The sequence below is a fragment of the Pteronotus mesoamericanus genome, unplaced genomic scaffold (assembly GCF_021234165.1).
Source record: "Pteronotus mesoamericanus isolate MK-2021 breed Mesoamerican mustached bat unplaced genomic scaffold, CSHL_Meso_final contig_171, whole genome shotgun sequence".
Taxonomy (NCBI): Eukaryota; Metazoa; Chordata; class Mammalia; order Chiroptera; family Mormoopidae; genus Pteronotus; species Pteronotus mesoamericanus.
Window position 1 is genome coordinate 1,025,575 of NW_026555070.1, and position 14,403 is coordinate 1,039,977.

At 49.8% G+C, this 14,403-nt stretch overlaps 1 protein-coding gene across 2 annotated transcripts in view; it reads right to left on the reverse strand.

Moving 5' to 3' along the window:
* Positions 1-1,808: 1,808 nt before the first annotated feature.
* Positions 1,809-14,403, reverse strand: part of RNF130 (ring finger protein 130) — an 88,429-nt gene continuing 75,834 nt past the window's right edge. Inside the window, exons 6-9 of one of the 2 annotated variants that reach the window (XM_054566281.1) lie at positions 13,169-13,265; positions 11,053-11,257; positions 7,912-8,005; positions 1,809-1,996 (exon numbers count right to left, since the gene is read on the reverse strand). In XM_054566281.1, the coding sequence (XP_054422256.1) occupies positions 1,981-1,996; positions 7,912-8,005; positions 11,053-11,257; positions 13,169-13,265 (412 nt within the window). In that variant the 3' untranslated portion in view covers positions 1,809-1,980. Of the gene's footprint in view, positions 1,997-3,228; positions 3,368-7,911; positions 8,006-11,052; positions 11,258-13,168; positions 13,266-14,403 lie in introns of those variants that run through there. The other variant, XM_054566282.1, reaches the window with a different exon arrangement.

Below are 14,403 nucleotides of genomic sequence, written 5' to 3' on the forward strand. Positions count from 1 at the left end.
AAGACACGTCATAATTAAAATACTGAAGGTCAAAGATAAAGAGAGAATCTTAAAAGCAGCAAGAGAAAAGCAGATAGTTACCTACAGGGGAGTTCCCATAGGACTGTCAGCTGATTGCTCAACAGAAAGTTTTCAGGCTAGAAGTGATTGGCAAAAAATATTCAGTCATAAAAAACAGCAACCTACAGCCAAGATTGCTCTACGTAGGAAAGCTATGACTTAGAATTGAAGGGCAGATAAAGTGATTCCCAGACAAGAAAAAACTAAAGGAGTTCATCATCATTAAACCATTATTATATGAAATGTTAAGGGGACTTACTTAAGATCAAAACTATGAATAATAAAATGGCGATAAATATGTATCTATCAATAAGTGAATCTGAAAAACTAAGCAAACAAGAACAGAGACAGAATCATGGATATGGAGAACATTTTGATGGTTGCCAGATGGGAGGGGGTTGATGGGGAGTGGGTGACGAGGTGAAGGGATTAAGAAGTACGGACAGGTAGTTACAGAACAGCCATGGGGACGTACAGCACAGGATAGGGAGTGGAGTAGCCAAAGGACTTACACACATCGCCCATGGACTTGAACAAAAGTGTATGGATGGCCTGAGGGACGGAGGTTTCCGGCTGGGAGGGGGGCAAAGGGAACATTGGGACAATTGTGATAGCATAATCGATAAAATAGAAAACAAAAACAAAATGTGGTACCTCCGTGTGGTGCAGTATTATGTGGCCACAAAAAAGAACGAAGTACTGATACATGCTACAACATGGACGAACCTTGAAAACATTAGCCAGATACAAAAGGCCACAGACTGTACGATTCGATTCATGTAAAATGCACCAAGTAGATGCATCCATAGAGACAGAGGGCAGCTGAGCGGCTGTGGACAGCAGGTGGATGCGGGCAGGGGTGCTGTTCATGGGGAGGGATTTCATTTTCGGGTGATGAAAATGCTCTGGAGTTGGAGTTGTGATGGCTGCACAACCTTGTGAATATACCAAAACCCCCTGAAATGGCTTATTCTTTAAAATGGTCAATTTTATGGCTTGTGAATTATAGCTCAATAAAAGAAAAAGGAAACCCCCCCACCCTGGCCCCCCAGGGAGAGGAGGGCTGCTGAAGGACTCTGCCACCAGCAGGCTACGTCCTCATCCGCAGGGAGGCTGGGAGTTCACCGCTCAGAACACTGCGCGTGCGGACGGTCCTTCAAGCACAGGATTCACTGTAACAAAATATTTCAACATTGTTTTCATCAATAAAGCAAACATATTTCATTTATACATGTAAAATGGCTTTTATCCAACTTTTTAGAATTTGCTTTCTAAAAGAATGCTGTACAAACTAGGTTTTAAAAATTCAGGCAGATATAGTTTATTACCAATTGGTGTGTAGTTTGGAAATTTTTCTTACACTCAACCCTTCATCCCACAAATATTTATTGAGCACGTACTATGTGCAAAGCACTCTGCTAGGTATGGGGACAGAGCGGCAAGCAACACAATGTCCTGCTGCCTCCGCTGTGGAGCTGGCTTTGTGGCTGCAGGCCTGTCGACCGCAGTGGAACAAGGTATTATCAGAGAATGAGCGGTGACCCCGAGCCGGAGGGGCACTGCCACAGAGGACGAGCCAGGCGTGGGCCCCGTCTGCGCACGGGAGCAGTCAGTGGCGAGAACGCTGGCAGGAAGAGCGGCCTGGCCCCGGGTGGTGGGCGCGTGGTCTCCGCAGCAGATGTCTGGGCGCGCGGTACCCCAATCAGCCTGCGAACCCAAGGGGGCGAATAATACTTCACTGCGCAGCCTTTTCATTTTATTATTTATTTATTTTAATACAAAGCTTTGGCATTAGCAATTTTATGAAAAAATAAAATGTACTAAAAATAAATGCTTGTGTGGCATGATTGGTAAATGCAGCACAAAAATAGGTTCTTTTTTCCTTCGAGGCAACCAGTCAGAAAGCTGTCTGTTTCTTCTTTAAAACCATTCTACCCTATGGGATAAAAGGAAAAAGACAGGTCAAGAATTAAAGGGTACTTGTCCAAGTTTTAAAATAACAGAAAAACTGACCCTAACTGAAGGGTGGCCTGTGCTGTCCCTGTTCCCCAACCGCGTCGGGTAAAGCCGGGAAGCCCTCAGGCCTTCCTGAACGCAGCAGCATCAGGCCTGTGGTCAAGCGACACGGTCACCTCAGAAAGGTGTTGGCACTCCTGGCTAACAGCTTTTTGTTTAAAAATGCGGGAGAATCACACAAGTGAACACATGTTCAAGTGCTGAGTGTCCTGAAATCTGTAGCTGTTGTCCTTAAAACACACTCTCCCCTTATCTTCAAACAAGAAGGTCATTTCTATTTTGAAATAATATTTGAGGGGTACAGTCTCCCAGGGATGTCTGGCTCTCTTATGGGGGCCCCCAGATCACCCGTGTGCGCGTCCCTGCACCAGGCATCTGAAGGCACCTCCGGTCTTTTGCCCATTCGATTCCTGCACTGCCCTCAGGGGGGCGCTGCACCATGGCGAGCTTGGTGGGGCCCCAGCTTCCTGCGCTCTGTACAGTCAGCTTCATTTCTGCAGTTCCCAAACCACGTCTTCGGTTCTGGTCTCCTCTCTTTGCTGAATTCCGGGTCCGTGATTCAAACTACCGTCTTCCACCCTCACACAACCCTCTGGCACTTCTCGACTGCACCTCCTCCCCTACCGCCCTGAGCTCCTCCCTGCCTTTTCACTGCGCTTGTCCCCGGCCTCCCGTCCACCAGCCCATGTGCCTCCTCTACCACCGGGAAGTGTCCTCTGCTGAAAAGCCTTACAGTTACTCACCATTCAACAGGACAAAGTCTAAACTCTGGAAGCTGCCTGTTGCCGCCACGACCGCCCCTAGTGCTCACACTGCCCACGAGACTCCCTGAACCGGCTCTGCGTTTTCCTCACTGCGTGCCCTGACTATGCTCATCCTGGTTCTACGTCACTGCCTGCAGGAAGCCTTTTGGGGAGACGTGGCCAGCGACCCCGTCCGTGTGGTGCTGAGTGACTGTGCCTTTCCCACAGGCAGCTCTCGCTCTGCCGGCACGTCAGCAGCTGGGGCGCCCGGGACAGGGCGGCCCTCCCGTCCAGGCCTGGCTGGAAGGCACCCTGGGATCTGAACGGAGGAGAGGCCGTTCCCAGCCACTTCCTGTCAAGCTCTGGGCTCTATTACATACTCTAGTTCATTCGTAAGGTAGTGCATTGTTTTGATAATACTTCCTTACAAAAGCTGGAAATCAGGGATAAGGACTCTTAATGGGTGAATCAAAAAATTTAAACTTACTTTATTTTGCTGTCTTACTGAGAAATTATAAACTAATGCAGCCACAACATTAAAGGTATTTCTGAAGTATAAAAAATGACCACTGCCTTTAGTCCTCCTTGTCATTATGTTTTTAGAAAACCAAATTTGTCATTTTCAGCCACATAGTTTGGAGCTCTTACATGGCTCCCTGGAGAAGTGAGAGACCAGCGGTGTGAGGGGAGAGGCTGACCAGGAACGCTGCTCGGCCGCCCCGGCGCTGCTCGGGGTCTCTTGGCCCGCCTGGCCCTCAGCTCACTCCTCCATATGTATCCCAGGCTCAGGGGGCTAAATGGAGAAGTAAATACTCAGAGAAAGAAGGGGGTCCATTAACAAACAGAGGCAAGTTCAAATCTTTGCTGGCATTGCTACAAGAAAGGCTGTCTCAGGGAAATAAAGACAGGAGCCAGTGTGAGCAAGCAGTAAGGAGCTAAGAAGTAAAAATTCAAAGTTCTTTAGATTATTGTTTCTCAAACTTATTGATGGATTGTAAAATCAGTGTAGGAGCATTAACAACAACAAAGCACAGAGAAGGACAGATCAGAGAATATTGCATGTACAAGGAAAATGTCTATGAAATTTCCCTTCTAGCTGTTTGAGTAGACGTGGGAGCCATGGGTCACAATGCAAAATGTATTTCTTACAGTGGGAGATGGCATAAAAAATGAATGTTAAAAACACTGCTTTTGATACGTAAAGTCCTAAAAAAGGCAACAGAGAACCTAGCCCTCTCCTTTGGCTCTGATCGCTACCAGGAAGGGGCCATTTTGGACCAGTTCAGGAGGGACTCTCAGAGCTGGACGGAATCTGTGACTTCCGCCAGACATAGGACCTGTTTCTGAACAGTTTCTGTCTGAATAAGCGGGTCCTGGCAAGCTCACGGGCTTTCAAAACATCCCACGCCAGGGCGGCAACCCTGACTGGCCGGAAGGTCTTCCTCACAGAGAGCAGAGTCGCCGCCTGTGAGCCCTGCTCAGGGGCATTAGCAGCGATGTGGAGAGTAGCAGAGCCCACTGCAGGAGCACGTTCTTGGCAGGAGCTGTCCTCACTCTGAGAGTCCTTCAAACCCCTGGAGACACCTGTCATCTCACCTAGGTTCCTGTTTTTCTGAGCTAAGCATCCCCAACACATCAAATGATTCATTTTCAGACCCTCTTCTATAGCAATATGTCGGTGTTCCTCTTAAAGCGTCTGAGCAGAACATTTCAGAAATACTGAGAGTAAAACAGAGACCCCAGTTCCTCTGATGTGGTCTGGGGGCAGCCTGGGCCCGCCTGCCTGCTGCAGAGCCAGGGCTCTGGGGGTGGGTAACGCCATAGGGCCCCATTTTTCCAGTTACATCATCCTGCCCATTCACTTCCTCCTGCCCAGGCTGTTTCAATCTTGAATGTTTAGGCTACACTCCTCTGCTAATTTTAGGGTGCAATTTCCATGAATCGAAATCTAGGGACTGACATGGGCTGCAGAGGACACCTCGCTGACCTTGCCACTCGACTCACAATTGCCCGCATTGTCGACAGATCTCACTGCTTGCTCCTCAAATAAAGAAACAATGACAACACTGACTCTTCTTATTGTGAGAGAAAACTGGCTTGATATAATTGCAAGTCTGTAAATGCTAGGTTTTAACAAGGTCTATTTGAATAATGAAGTTTAGGAGAAAACCTCCTCTGGACATTAACTTCAATAACCTTGCTTACTTAGGCACTAAGAGACAGAGGTATGAAAAGCAAACATGTAAAAATACATTTACTTCGTGTTTATTTGCTTGACTACTATCCTATTTATATTGCAAAGTCTCAAAATTCACTAGATTTGCAGTGTTAAACAAATTAAAAGCACAATTAGTCATGGTTCAGTACTTAAATAGAATTTCATCAAAGTAGAAGCGGGGGGACCCCGGGTACATGGACTTCTGATTGACTTCTGACTAAGCCAACAGCACAAGCCCCGGGGAGCCCTGCAGGGCCGGGTGAGGGGTGGGCAGCAGCCCATGCGGGCGGGTGGCGCCCGGCCGCCTGCTGGTGCCCTGGGCCTGCCCTGACGTCGCACGGGCGATGCTTCGTCTGGCTCACAAATGACTAGACTGGGTCAAGGTCCTGCTGAAATCACACACAAGTGCAGTGCAATGCTGTCAGGAAAGTGAACTCTAACAGAAGACTCTCTTACAAATGAATGAGGTTCCCTAGAAAATTAAAAGAGAGCTATTAAATTGAAAAGGCAATCTCATTTGGTTGCAAATTTTTGATAAAGGCAAAAACAGGACTAAAATGGATTTCAAAAAATTCATGAATGAGATTACTTATAAATTTATTTGCTAAAATAAACTTTTTTCTGGAATTAAAGTTTTTCACCAACACTTTGGGGAGACATTGAGTGACTATTATCTCCTACAATTAAAAAAAGTTTTTAAAAAAATTAGGTAATTCATGCTATTGAAAAAGCAATACATAAAAGCACAATAAAGAGAAAAATACCACAAGACTACTAAGGTGAGACAGCCACCATTCACATTCTGGTGAGCACCTTCCATGCACCCGTACGTGTGCGCACACACACTCTCACACTCTCGCAGCTTCTCTCTTTAAATGGGATCATGAAAATCACCTTTCGGGGCGGTTTTGATGGAAGGCACACAGACACCACTCAGCTGCATGGCTGCGGCCTCAAGGCTGCCGGGAGACGGGCTGCACTGAGACGCGGGTCTCGGGGCCGTGGCTTAGACTCTGAGGCATGCAGGCATTTATGCATGGAGCGGAAATGTCATGTCCCAGGCCCTCGGGCTTCGGACAGGTGGCAGGTCCGCTGAGCATTCTCTAAAATAGCTGATGCATGAACTGCACGTCTGCAGATAGTGAGTGGCAGCCAGGCGACCGTTAAATTACTTAAAAACTCTCTAAAAGTGCCCCTAGTGCCACTATTTGCTGTGATGGTTTTCAGTCATTTGTGAAGTCATCTGGCCTCATGGGTCAGTATGGGAGTAAGCAGAAGAGGTGGCTGCAGGTGAAATATAAACATTTCCCTCCAAACTGTGGCTTTAATCATAGGCACTCACAGAGCTCCTAGGACTCTGCATCCTGTTTCAGGAAGGAAAGCACATTCATGTGCCACATGAGCAAGGCAGACGGCTAGCTCACTCACAGAACCTAAAGCGTCTCAGCGGAACCCGTCGGCTAACATTTATTGAGCACTTATCACGTTCCCGTCACTGTATTAAGCGCTTCGCGTGCTGTCCCTAGGACGCCCTCCTGCCACCACCCGTTTTATGGAGGACTAAAACGAGCTTCCAGGAGCCAGCGCAGCAGGGAGCCTTAGCCAGGCACGGGTGCCTCCGGGGCCTGCGCAGGTGGCGCTGGGCGACACTGGAGCCGCCCTGCCCTGGCGCACCCAGCCGACGCGCCCAGTGAGCGCGGCCGGCCGGCAGCCGGCTGGATGAGGCAGGGACGACCCACCTCCAGGCTGAGGACGGCCACCTGACTACGACGTCCTCCCAACACGCCGCTGGTCAGGAGTCCCAAGGGCACTTCCTGTGGGCATCTTGTCAACACATCAGGTGAGAGGTAATAAAATCCCATCACTGAAGTGGAAGTGACTTGCCCATAGTTTCTACGGCTGAACAATGAGCACTGAATTATATCGATTACAGGAGCTTGCTTGATTGTTATTAATCAATTAAAGCAGCAGACATAACTGGACATGGAGAGCACGTGAGTTCCACCTGCACCATTTATGTTCGGATTTGGGCACGGTCCAGGGAGGCTTCCATCTCGAATCAGTTTGCCTGAATACCGGTAAAAGACTGAATGATATCCTAAAGTAAATGTCCGGTATGTAAAACAAAACAAACAAAACCAAAACCCTTTTCTATATCTTACCCCTGTGGGGAGCTAATCTTGGAAAATCAGTGGGTCAAAATGGACCTTACCAGTCACCTAGCCCAATGTTCCATCCTCTGGAAAACCTGTCACGAACATCAGCCCTGACAAGTGACATCCAGTTTCCTAGTCCTGGGTGCTCCCCACTCCCACAGCAAAATGTCTCACTGGCAGATGTCTTCCTTCTACCTCGGTGAGACCTGCCTTCCCGTAACCTACCCTTTGGTCCTCATCTTGCCCTATTTTCTTCACCCCCTCTCCCCCCAGACAGCCTTCCCAATTGCTTCTTTCTTGCAGGTCACTGCTCCTTGACCTTTGGCCAGGGCGCCACCAAACGCTCAGGACATCAGACTCCAGGTAAAGTCCGACGGGCTCAGAGTACAGGGGCTGCCCCCTCAGTGGTCGGGACACGAGTGTGGCTTTGTCCCGCGACTGCACTGGTCCCCTTGGCATTTGCACGGCGCCGCTGATCCCCTCTAAGGTCTGGCTGACGGAAGCCCTGCATCTTTTCTCAGGTGAGCTGTGCTGCCGAGCAAGGCGGCTCCCCCTCTGAGTTTCTGTTCATGGAATGAATTATTTTGCGAGGTATGATCCCGTCAGAATCAGTATGAAACTGGTGAAAGCCAATCCTCACCATCTTTATAAAAGTTACTCTACATGTTTTCTTGGGATCATCTGGTACATGCAATCCAAAAAACAATTTTTTACTTACTCATTAGCATTCAAGCTAGCTGTGGCTCTGATGATCATGTAGCAGAGTGTGAGGGCACTGAGGAGGCCAAAACTGGCAATAATAAACCATTCTTCTGTTGACAAAGGAAAGGGAGGAAATCACTCTGGGGAGAAGGCTTAAGGCAAATCGATGTCAACATTTCCCTCAAAAGCAACGACTCAGACGTCAACGGAGGTGTAAGCCCAGAGTGGCCCAAGGAAGTGAAGCAGGAGGAGGTTTGCCAGAGAGCTCCTAGCTGGAGGAGGTTAGTGGGAGGAGTGGTGGAAGCGGCCAGGGAGACAGGAAAGCGCGGCCCGGCATTTCTTCCCGGTCACGTCCTGCGGTCTGTGAGGCGTGTGGCCACCGAAAACCGTGCAGTGAAAATATGTACACAGAACTGCATGTGGACATAGATATTTTGTTTTTAGTTGTTCACTGAAGTGACAGTAGACTAGCCATACATAAAACCTTTCGTTCTTCATTTTGTCACTTCTGCATATATGTCATTCATCCTTAGGCAACGGCTTAGAACACGAAGTAGTGGTTCCCAGAGGTCCCGTGGGCACCCGAGCAGTTGCAGGTGGGCCTTCCGCGGCACTCACATCTACCTTCTTTTCTCCTGTGCACAGGTTACTTACAGTCTGTATTTAAAAATTACATGGTATCGGTGTCTCCTGCAAAGGGCTTCCCTTCACAAGCCCACCGCTGGGTGCTGTGCGGGCTGTTCTGGCTCTGTCCCGCCTGGCAGGAAGGGCGGGTGATTCACAAGCTACCTGCCCAGCAAAGGGCTGAAACCTCTGGTACACAGAACTCTAAGGGTTTGTATCTAGTCTTGCTCTAGATCCAGGAAGTCAGTTTATATTTTCTCTGAACTTTTCAAAGTCGGCATTATGAGTAACACTCTAAAAATATTTACCTGGAATCTTGAAAATAACCTGAGAACCAATCTGACATCCTCAAAGTGTGAGCTTTGAAACGCTTCCTGGGGCACACACTGACTAGGGCTGGCTTGCCAACGCGCCTGCAGGGGGCAGAGGGAAGGGGGCGCCGGGCCCGCCGCGCGCGCGCAGGAGCTGTATGCAGCGGGGCGTTCCTCAGTCTGGCCTCCACGAACCCTGTGACTATGCTGTGTGCGCCTAGGGATTTTTCTGGGAAAAGGTGATTCTACTTTCATTGGATTTTAAAGGTGCTGATCTTTAGTTCTCTATCCACCTTGGTTTATTAAAAGACTTAGCAAAGTTGTTCTATTTAAATAACAGTGTAGCTGCTGCTCTTTAGATTATAAACTTCTCATTCATAGAGTGAATTATAAGGTTTTTATATAAGTCAAAATAAATGTTCAAGAACCTACACAAAATCCACCATTTTACCTGCATATATGTTGTTAGGAAAACATGAATATTGGCATTTAAAAAAATTAGGAGATGATTGGTTATCAGTATCAAGAAGCTTAACACGGCATTCTTATTTTTTTTCCCTTGGAGACTTTCATGCCTGACAAGCAGGCTCTTTTAGAACTTCAGTTACGTCCACGCTTCTGATTGTACCATCCATGTGTGTGTGGAATTTCAGTGACAAAAGCCTCGTCATAAAAAAACAGCAGACCCCAGCGTGACAGCACCGAAGAGGCTCGGGGCCCTTCAGCACAGGCCCCCGCCGCGGGGCCGCAGGCACCTCCAAGCGCCCGCGCCTGGTTTGCGCGGTGCGGGCACCTGGGCGGGAGGGCGGCTGCGTGCGCGGTGGCTGCCGGGCGCTGCGGGGCTTCGAGGGAGGAGACAGGCAGCTTTGCTGTAACTCAGCCACGTGGACTTTATTTATTAACATGCATAAATTCTGCTAACAGTGACTGATTTGATAAATGAAATTTTATCATCAAAATAGGAGATTTTAAAAGGACATTTCCACATTAAGTATAATGGAATCGGTACTTAATATTGTAGTAGGTGCTCAATAAATGTTGATCAATGAAGGGCTACAAAACTCATTAATAAACAAACAATTTTCATCTCCTTTATTACTACTAGACCAATTAAAAAAATCTAAACGCCAAAGCAGGAAAATATGAAATGCTGCGAAAACAAATTATTGGGTAATGGTCAGAAATGAGTCAAACCAAATTAAGGACTAGTTTACTTATTTTATAATGGAACGAAGGCTCCTTGCGTTTAGAACAATGGCAGACGAGAACCTGGGACACCATTTTCTGGCGGTGTTTGGTTGCTGAGAAGCCCGTGCACACTCACTGGCGGACCACACGAGTCTGACTGCGGGAGGGGCAAGCCTCTCCGAGCGGCTTCCCCACGGCCGGACTCTGAGTCAGGCGGGGTCTCGGGAGGCTCGGGCCGAAGCTGGAGGCAAGCGGCAGCGCACGCGGGGGAAGGCAGCGCAGAGTGGGCGAGGCGGTGCGGAGCCGGGCGATGAGTGACAGGAAGAGTGGGACTGAAGACGACAGCGGCTGGTCACAGCAGACAGCGCACACAGCCCCACGCACGCCCGCCCACCACTCACACGCACATCGGCCTGGCCACCGAAATCCTGGCGCTCCTCTCCCCGCCGGCGGCTCACTCATGGTGACCGTCACCACCGGCCCACAAGCTTAGGGCAGATTTTCCTCTGGCATCTCTCCCTCTTGTGTACCATTAATTGTACCAACCAGGTAAGTGCCGAAATACCAAACCTCAGGAAGGGCATGAAATACAGCGGGCATCCCCGGCCACCTCCGCGGTCCCCAGCGCGGTGGATTCTCACGGGCGGGGCGCCCGCAGCCCGGGGAAGCAGCCCGCACTGGTGCTCACAGCCACCGCCCCCCGCCCCGCCCCCGCCCCCAGTGGCTGCCGCCCTTCATGGCCCAGCAGGCCCCTCACAAATGCCTTTATACTCGTTTGCATTAAGTCATTTCAAAACACATTCATACACAGCACCCGATGCAAACCTCTGAACAACCCCTCCTACTCATTGCACACAGATACACAAAGCCCCTTATCACAGAGCAAGGCTTGCTCTCCCCCACAGCGGGTTTAACAAAAGGACCCAGTACTTTCTTGGGTGCAAACTAGGTCACTGTCTCCGCTCTCCTCCGGAACTGCCACCACGCGCTGACGCACAGCACGCCGGCCGCTCACTGGGCACAGGCCCACTTACTTGTTACGGCAATGTTGATCTCTCCCGTTCTGGGAGTGAGCTCCCCGTCCTGAGGAAGAGGCGAGGTTCCCGAAGTTCTCAGTGGCTCGAGGCCAAGGGAGGTGTCGCCAGCGAGGTCACCTAGGGCTGGTCTCCGGGTAACTGCCTGGGTTCTGGTGAGTCTTTCCATATCAAACGCGACGTTATCAGTGCATGGCAAATTTGGCTGCAAAATCGTTCCAGATTAAAAGTAGTTGTAAGAATAACAATTTCTAAAGGTTTGAAACTATGTTGAAAAGACTTCAAGTTTTTTTCCATGTGATTTCCAATCATTTCTCTCCCCCTCTCCCCTTTCCACTCTCACCCAAGAGTTTTTCTTTAAAATAAACAGGTAATTTCCTATAAAGAAAAACCAAAATCCACTGTGTAACTGGGGAAACCGGACACCTCATTTCTGCAGAGCAGGACAAGCTGCGGGGGGACGCGCAGGCACCGCAGGCCTCAGTGTGAAGCTGACAAAGCCGAGTGTGCGACTCTGGCTCACGCCCGGGGACGGCAGGTGGCACCCGACACCCCGCTCACCCCGTTCACATCCCTGTGATGCCCCATTGTCCAGTCATCGGTTTTTAAAGCCCTTCCTCCTTTAAACACAAGTGAGACTGCAAAGCAAGAGCCGGGCCGCTGGGGAGACCTCTGCGCTGTGAGAAAGCCGCTCAGCGTCCGGCCCTGTGGGGGGACCGAGCTGCCCGGGCCCGGCTGGCCGCCTGGGAAGCGGGCACGCATCTGCCGACGCAGGGCCTCCCCTGCCGGGTTTCCTGGGCAACTCGTACTCTTTCAGCCCAGGCAGACTGCACATTAGAAGCAGAATTGGGGCCGGAGGCCCCGAGAAGCTTACATACAGAGACGTGACAGCCGCCCCAACGCACACCAATGGCTCCCTGAGCAAGAGCACTGCGTCCTGGATCCGCCCGCAGCCCAGTTAAAAATCACAGCCCAGTGCGAGGACGGGTGCGTATACTGACACCCCCTCCGTGAGGCTGATCCTGTGTTTTTAATATGTGAGGAGCCATGGCCACTGATAATACATTTTGGAAGGACTTTCACTAAAAGTGGAAGGAAAAAGTCACAGTTCAGAAGAATAGGATTTGAAAACCAGCAGCAAGGCTGGAGGCAACGAAAGAGGCTAAGTCAGTATTTTCCAAGCATCTACTCCATGCCAGACAGTATGGTAGCAGCTCCGTGTTAAACCCTCAAATGGGGGCGACTCTTCCCCCAAGGGACACTTGGCGACATCTGGAGACATTTTCACTGTGTGACTGGCAGTCAGGCTGGGGGCCTTTAGCAGAGGCGGGATGCGGCCGCCGCGCGGAGTGTCGCGGTGCAGGGGCAGAGACACGCAGCTCCGCTGTGTCTGCGTCGGCACGCGGCCGACGCCGACGGGGGAAACGCGGCGGCTGGGTCTGCCTCAGAGCCGGGCCTGACCGGTCCGCTGGGGCCTAACATGAGGAATTCATCTCTTGGTCAAACTGAACTTTCTGCTTGGTAAGAAGATTACTCATTCACTCTGAGACCAGAAAGTTTTTTTTTGTTTTTGTGTAAAAAGCAACAATCCTGGATGTATACTTCTCTTAAGGAACTGTAATGGCAGGAAGCCTCCAAGGCCCTCGCTTGGGGAGCGCCGGTCACAGCCCGCTGTGACCCGCCGGAAGCTGGGGCCAGGCTCGCCTGGGGCTGGCACCGCCCACCTTCACTGCTGGCCGCTTACCAAACCCAGGAGGGGGAAGCCAGGTTCAAGAGGAAGAAACCTAAGCGATGACACATTTTACATTACGCTAAAGACAGGAGTCAAAAAGACTATATTCTATCCCTTTTTTTTAAAGGCATTGGAATGAAGGAGAGTCATATCTTTGTCTCCACCTCGGCCCCCCCCCCCCCCCCCCCCACGCCTCCCGCCCAGAGGCCCCACCACTCTAGCGGCTCCGAGGCAGGCTGGGAGCGGGGAGCGCAGAGCGGGGAGCAGGGAGCGGGGCCGCGGCGAAGAAGGCAGCGCCTTCTCCTGAGCTGCAGCTGTCCGTGTGTGTTGTCACATTCCACTTGGCAACGGTACCGCACAAGAGTAGCAAAAGAGGCAACGTACCACAATTCCCAGGGCCTTCAAAATATTAAGTTTGCACATAGGACAGGTACAATGTTCACTAAGCCAGGGATCCACGCAGGATTTGTGGAACACATGCCTGTAAAAAAATGGGCAATCGTATCAGAAATTACATACTGAAAAACTATTAGGTCAAAATGAGAAAACAACTGTATTAACAAAGAGCTAACAGAAAATCTCCTGAACCCATTCTTATATATCCACGGGACTATATAATGAGAACTGATAAGTAGCATTTGGCTGTTTGGTCTTTTTATTCCACTAAATTCCAAATATGATTTGAGAAAACTTAGGAAACTTGTTAAGAATGAAGACAATGAATTACACCTTAGAAATCAGTTGTGTTTTCTACAATGGCTAAAGAAGGAAAGTGGAATTTCGAAAATATGTTAAACAAGAGTAAAATGAAGAAGTTCTCTGTATGATTATTGGCTTCATGGAACTCTAAATGTCATTTAAAACATCCCTTAAAAGAGCCGTAAGCACCCTGGCTGGTGTGGCCTGGTGGGCTGGGGTGTCGTCCTGTAATGGAAGGTTGCAGGTTCGAGCCCCCGTCCAGGCCCATACAATCTCTCGCATTGAAGTTTCTCTCCCTCCCTCTCTCCCTCTCTTTCTAAAAGCAATGAAAAAAATGTCCTCAGGGGAGGATAAAAAAACAAAACAAACAAAAAGAACCCTTGTAAGCAACCTATGCTAAGTGTCTGTGTATCACAAGGAAGTTGGGGCTATTTTTAGGGATGAACTGTATTTCAGCTGAAATGTTAAAAGGGGGAGAGAGAGGTGACTACCTCCCAGGAGAGAAAACAAGTCAGCCACGGGGGCTCCCGCCCTGGAGAAGGGCGTGCCCTCCGGGAGGACGGCAGCACACAGTCTGGCTCCTGCCCCTCGGCGGTGGAGGGGCTGGGGGGCCTGGGGCCCGGCCACATGGGAAGGCGCAGGCCCATGTCCGGGGCCTTTGCAGCAACTGGAATCACATCTTGGAATAAGATGGAAGAAATTTTGAGGAATGTACCAGATTGAACCATGGTATGTCTTTAAAACTTTGTTAATGTACACGTAGCTTATAAAGTTAGATACAGCTGCTTACAAATGCAGTTTTGATTTTAAAAAGAGGTGTAGAAAACTCAGTTTCCACTGGGATTTGGAAGAAACATCTGTGTTGACAATTTGAGCCCCAACAACGCGCACCTATCCACCTGCCACCCATTCGGCGGCTC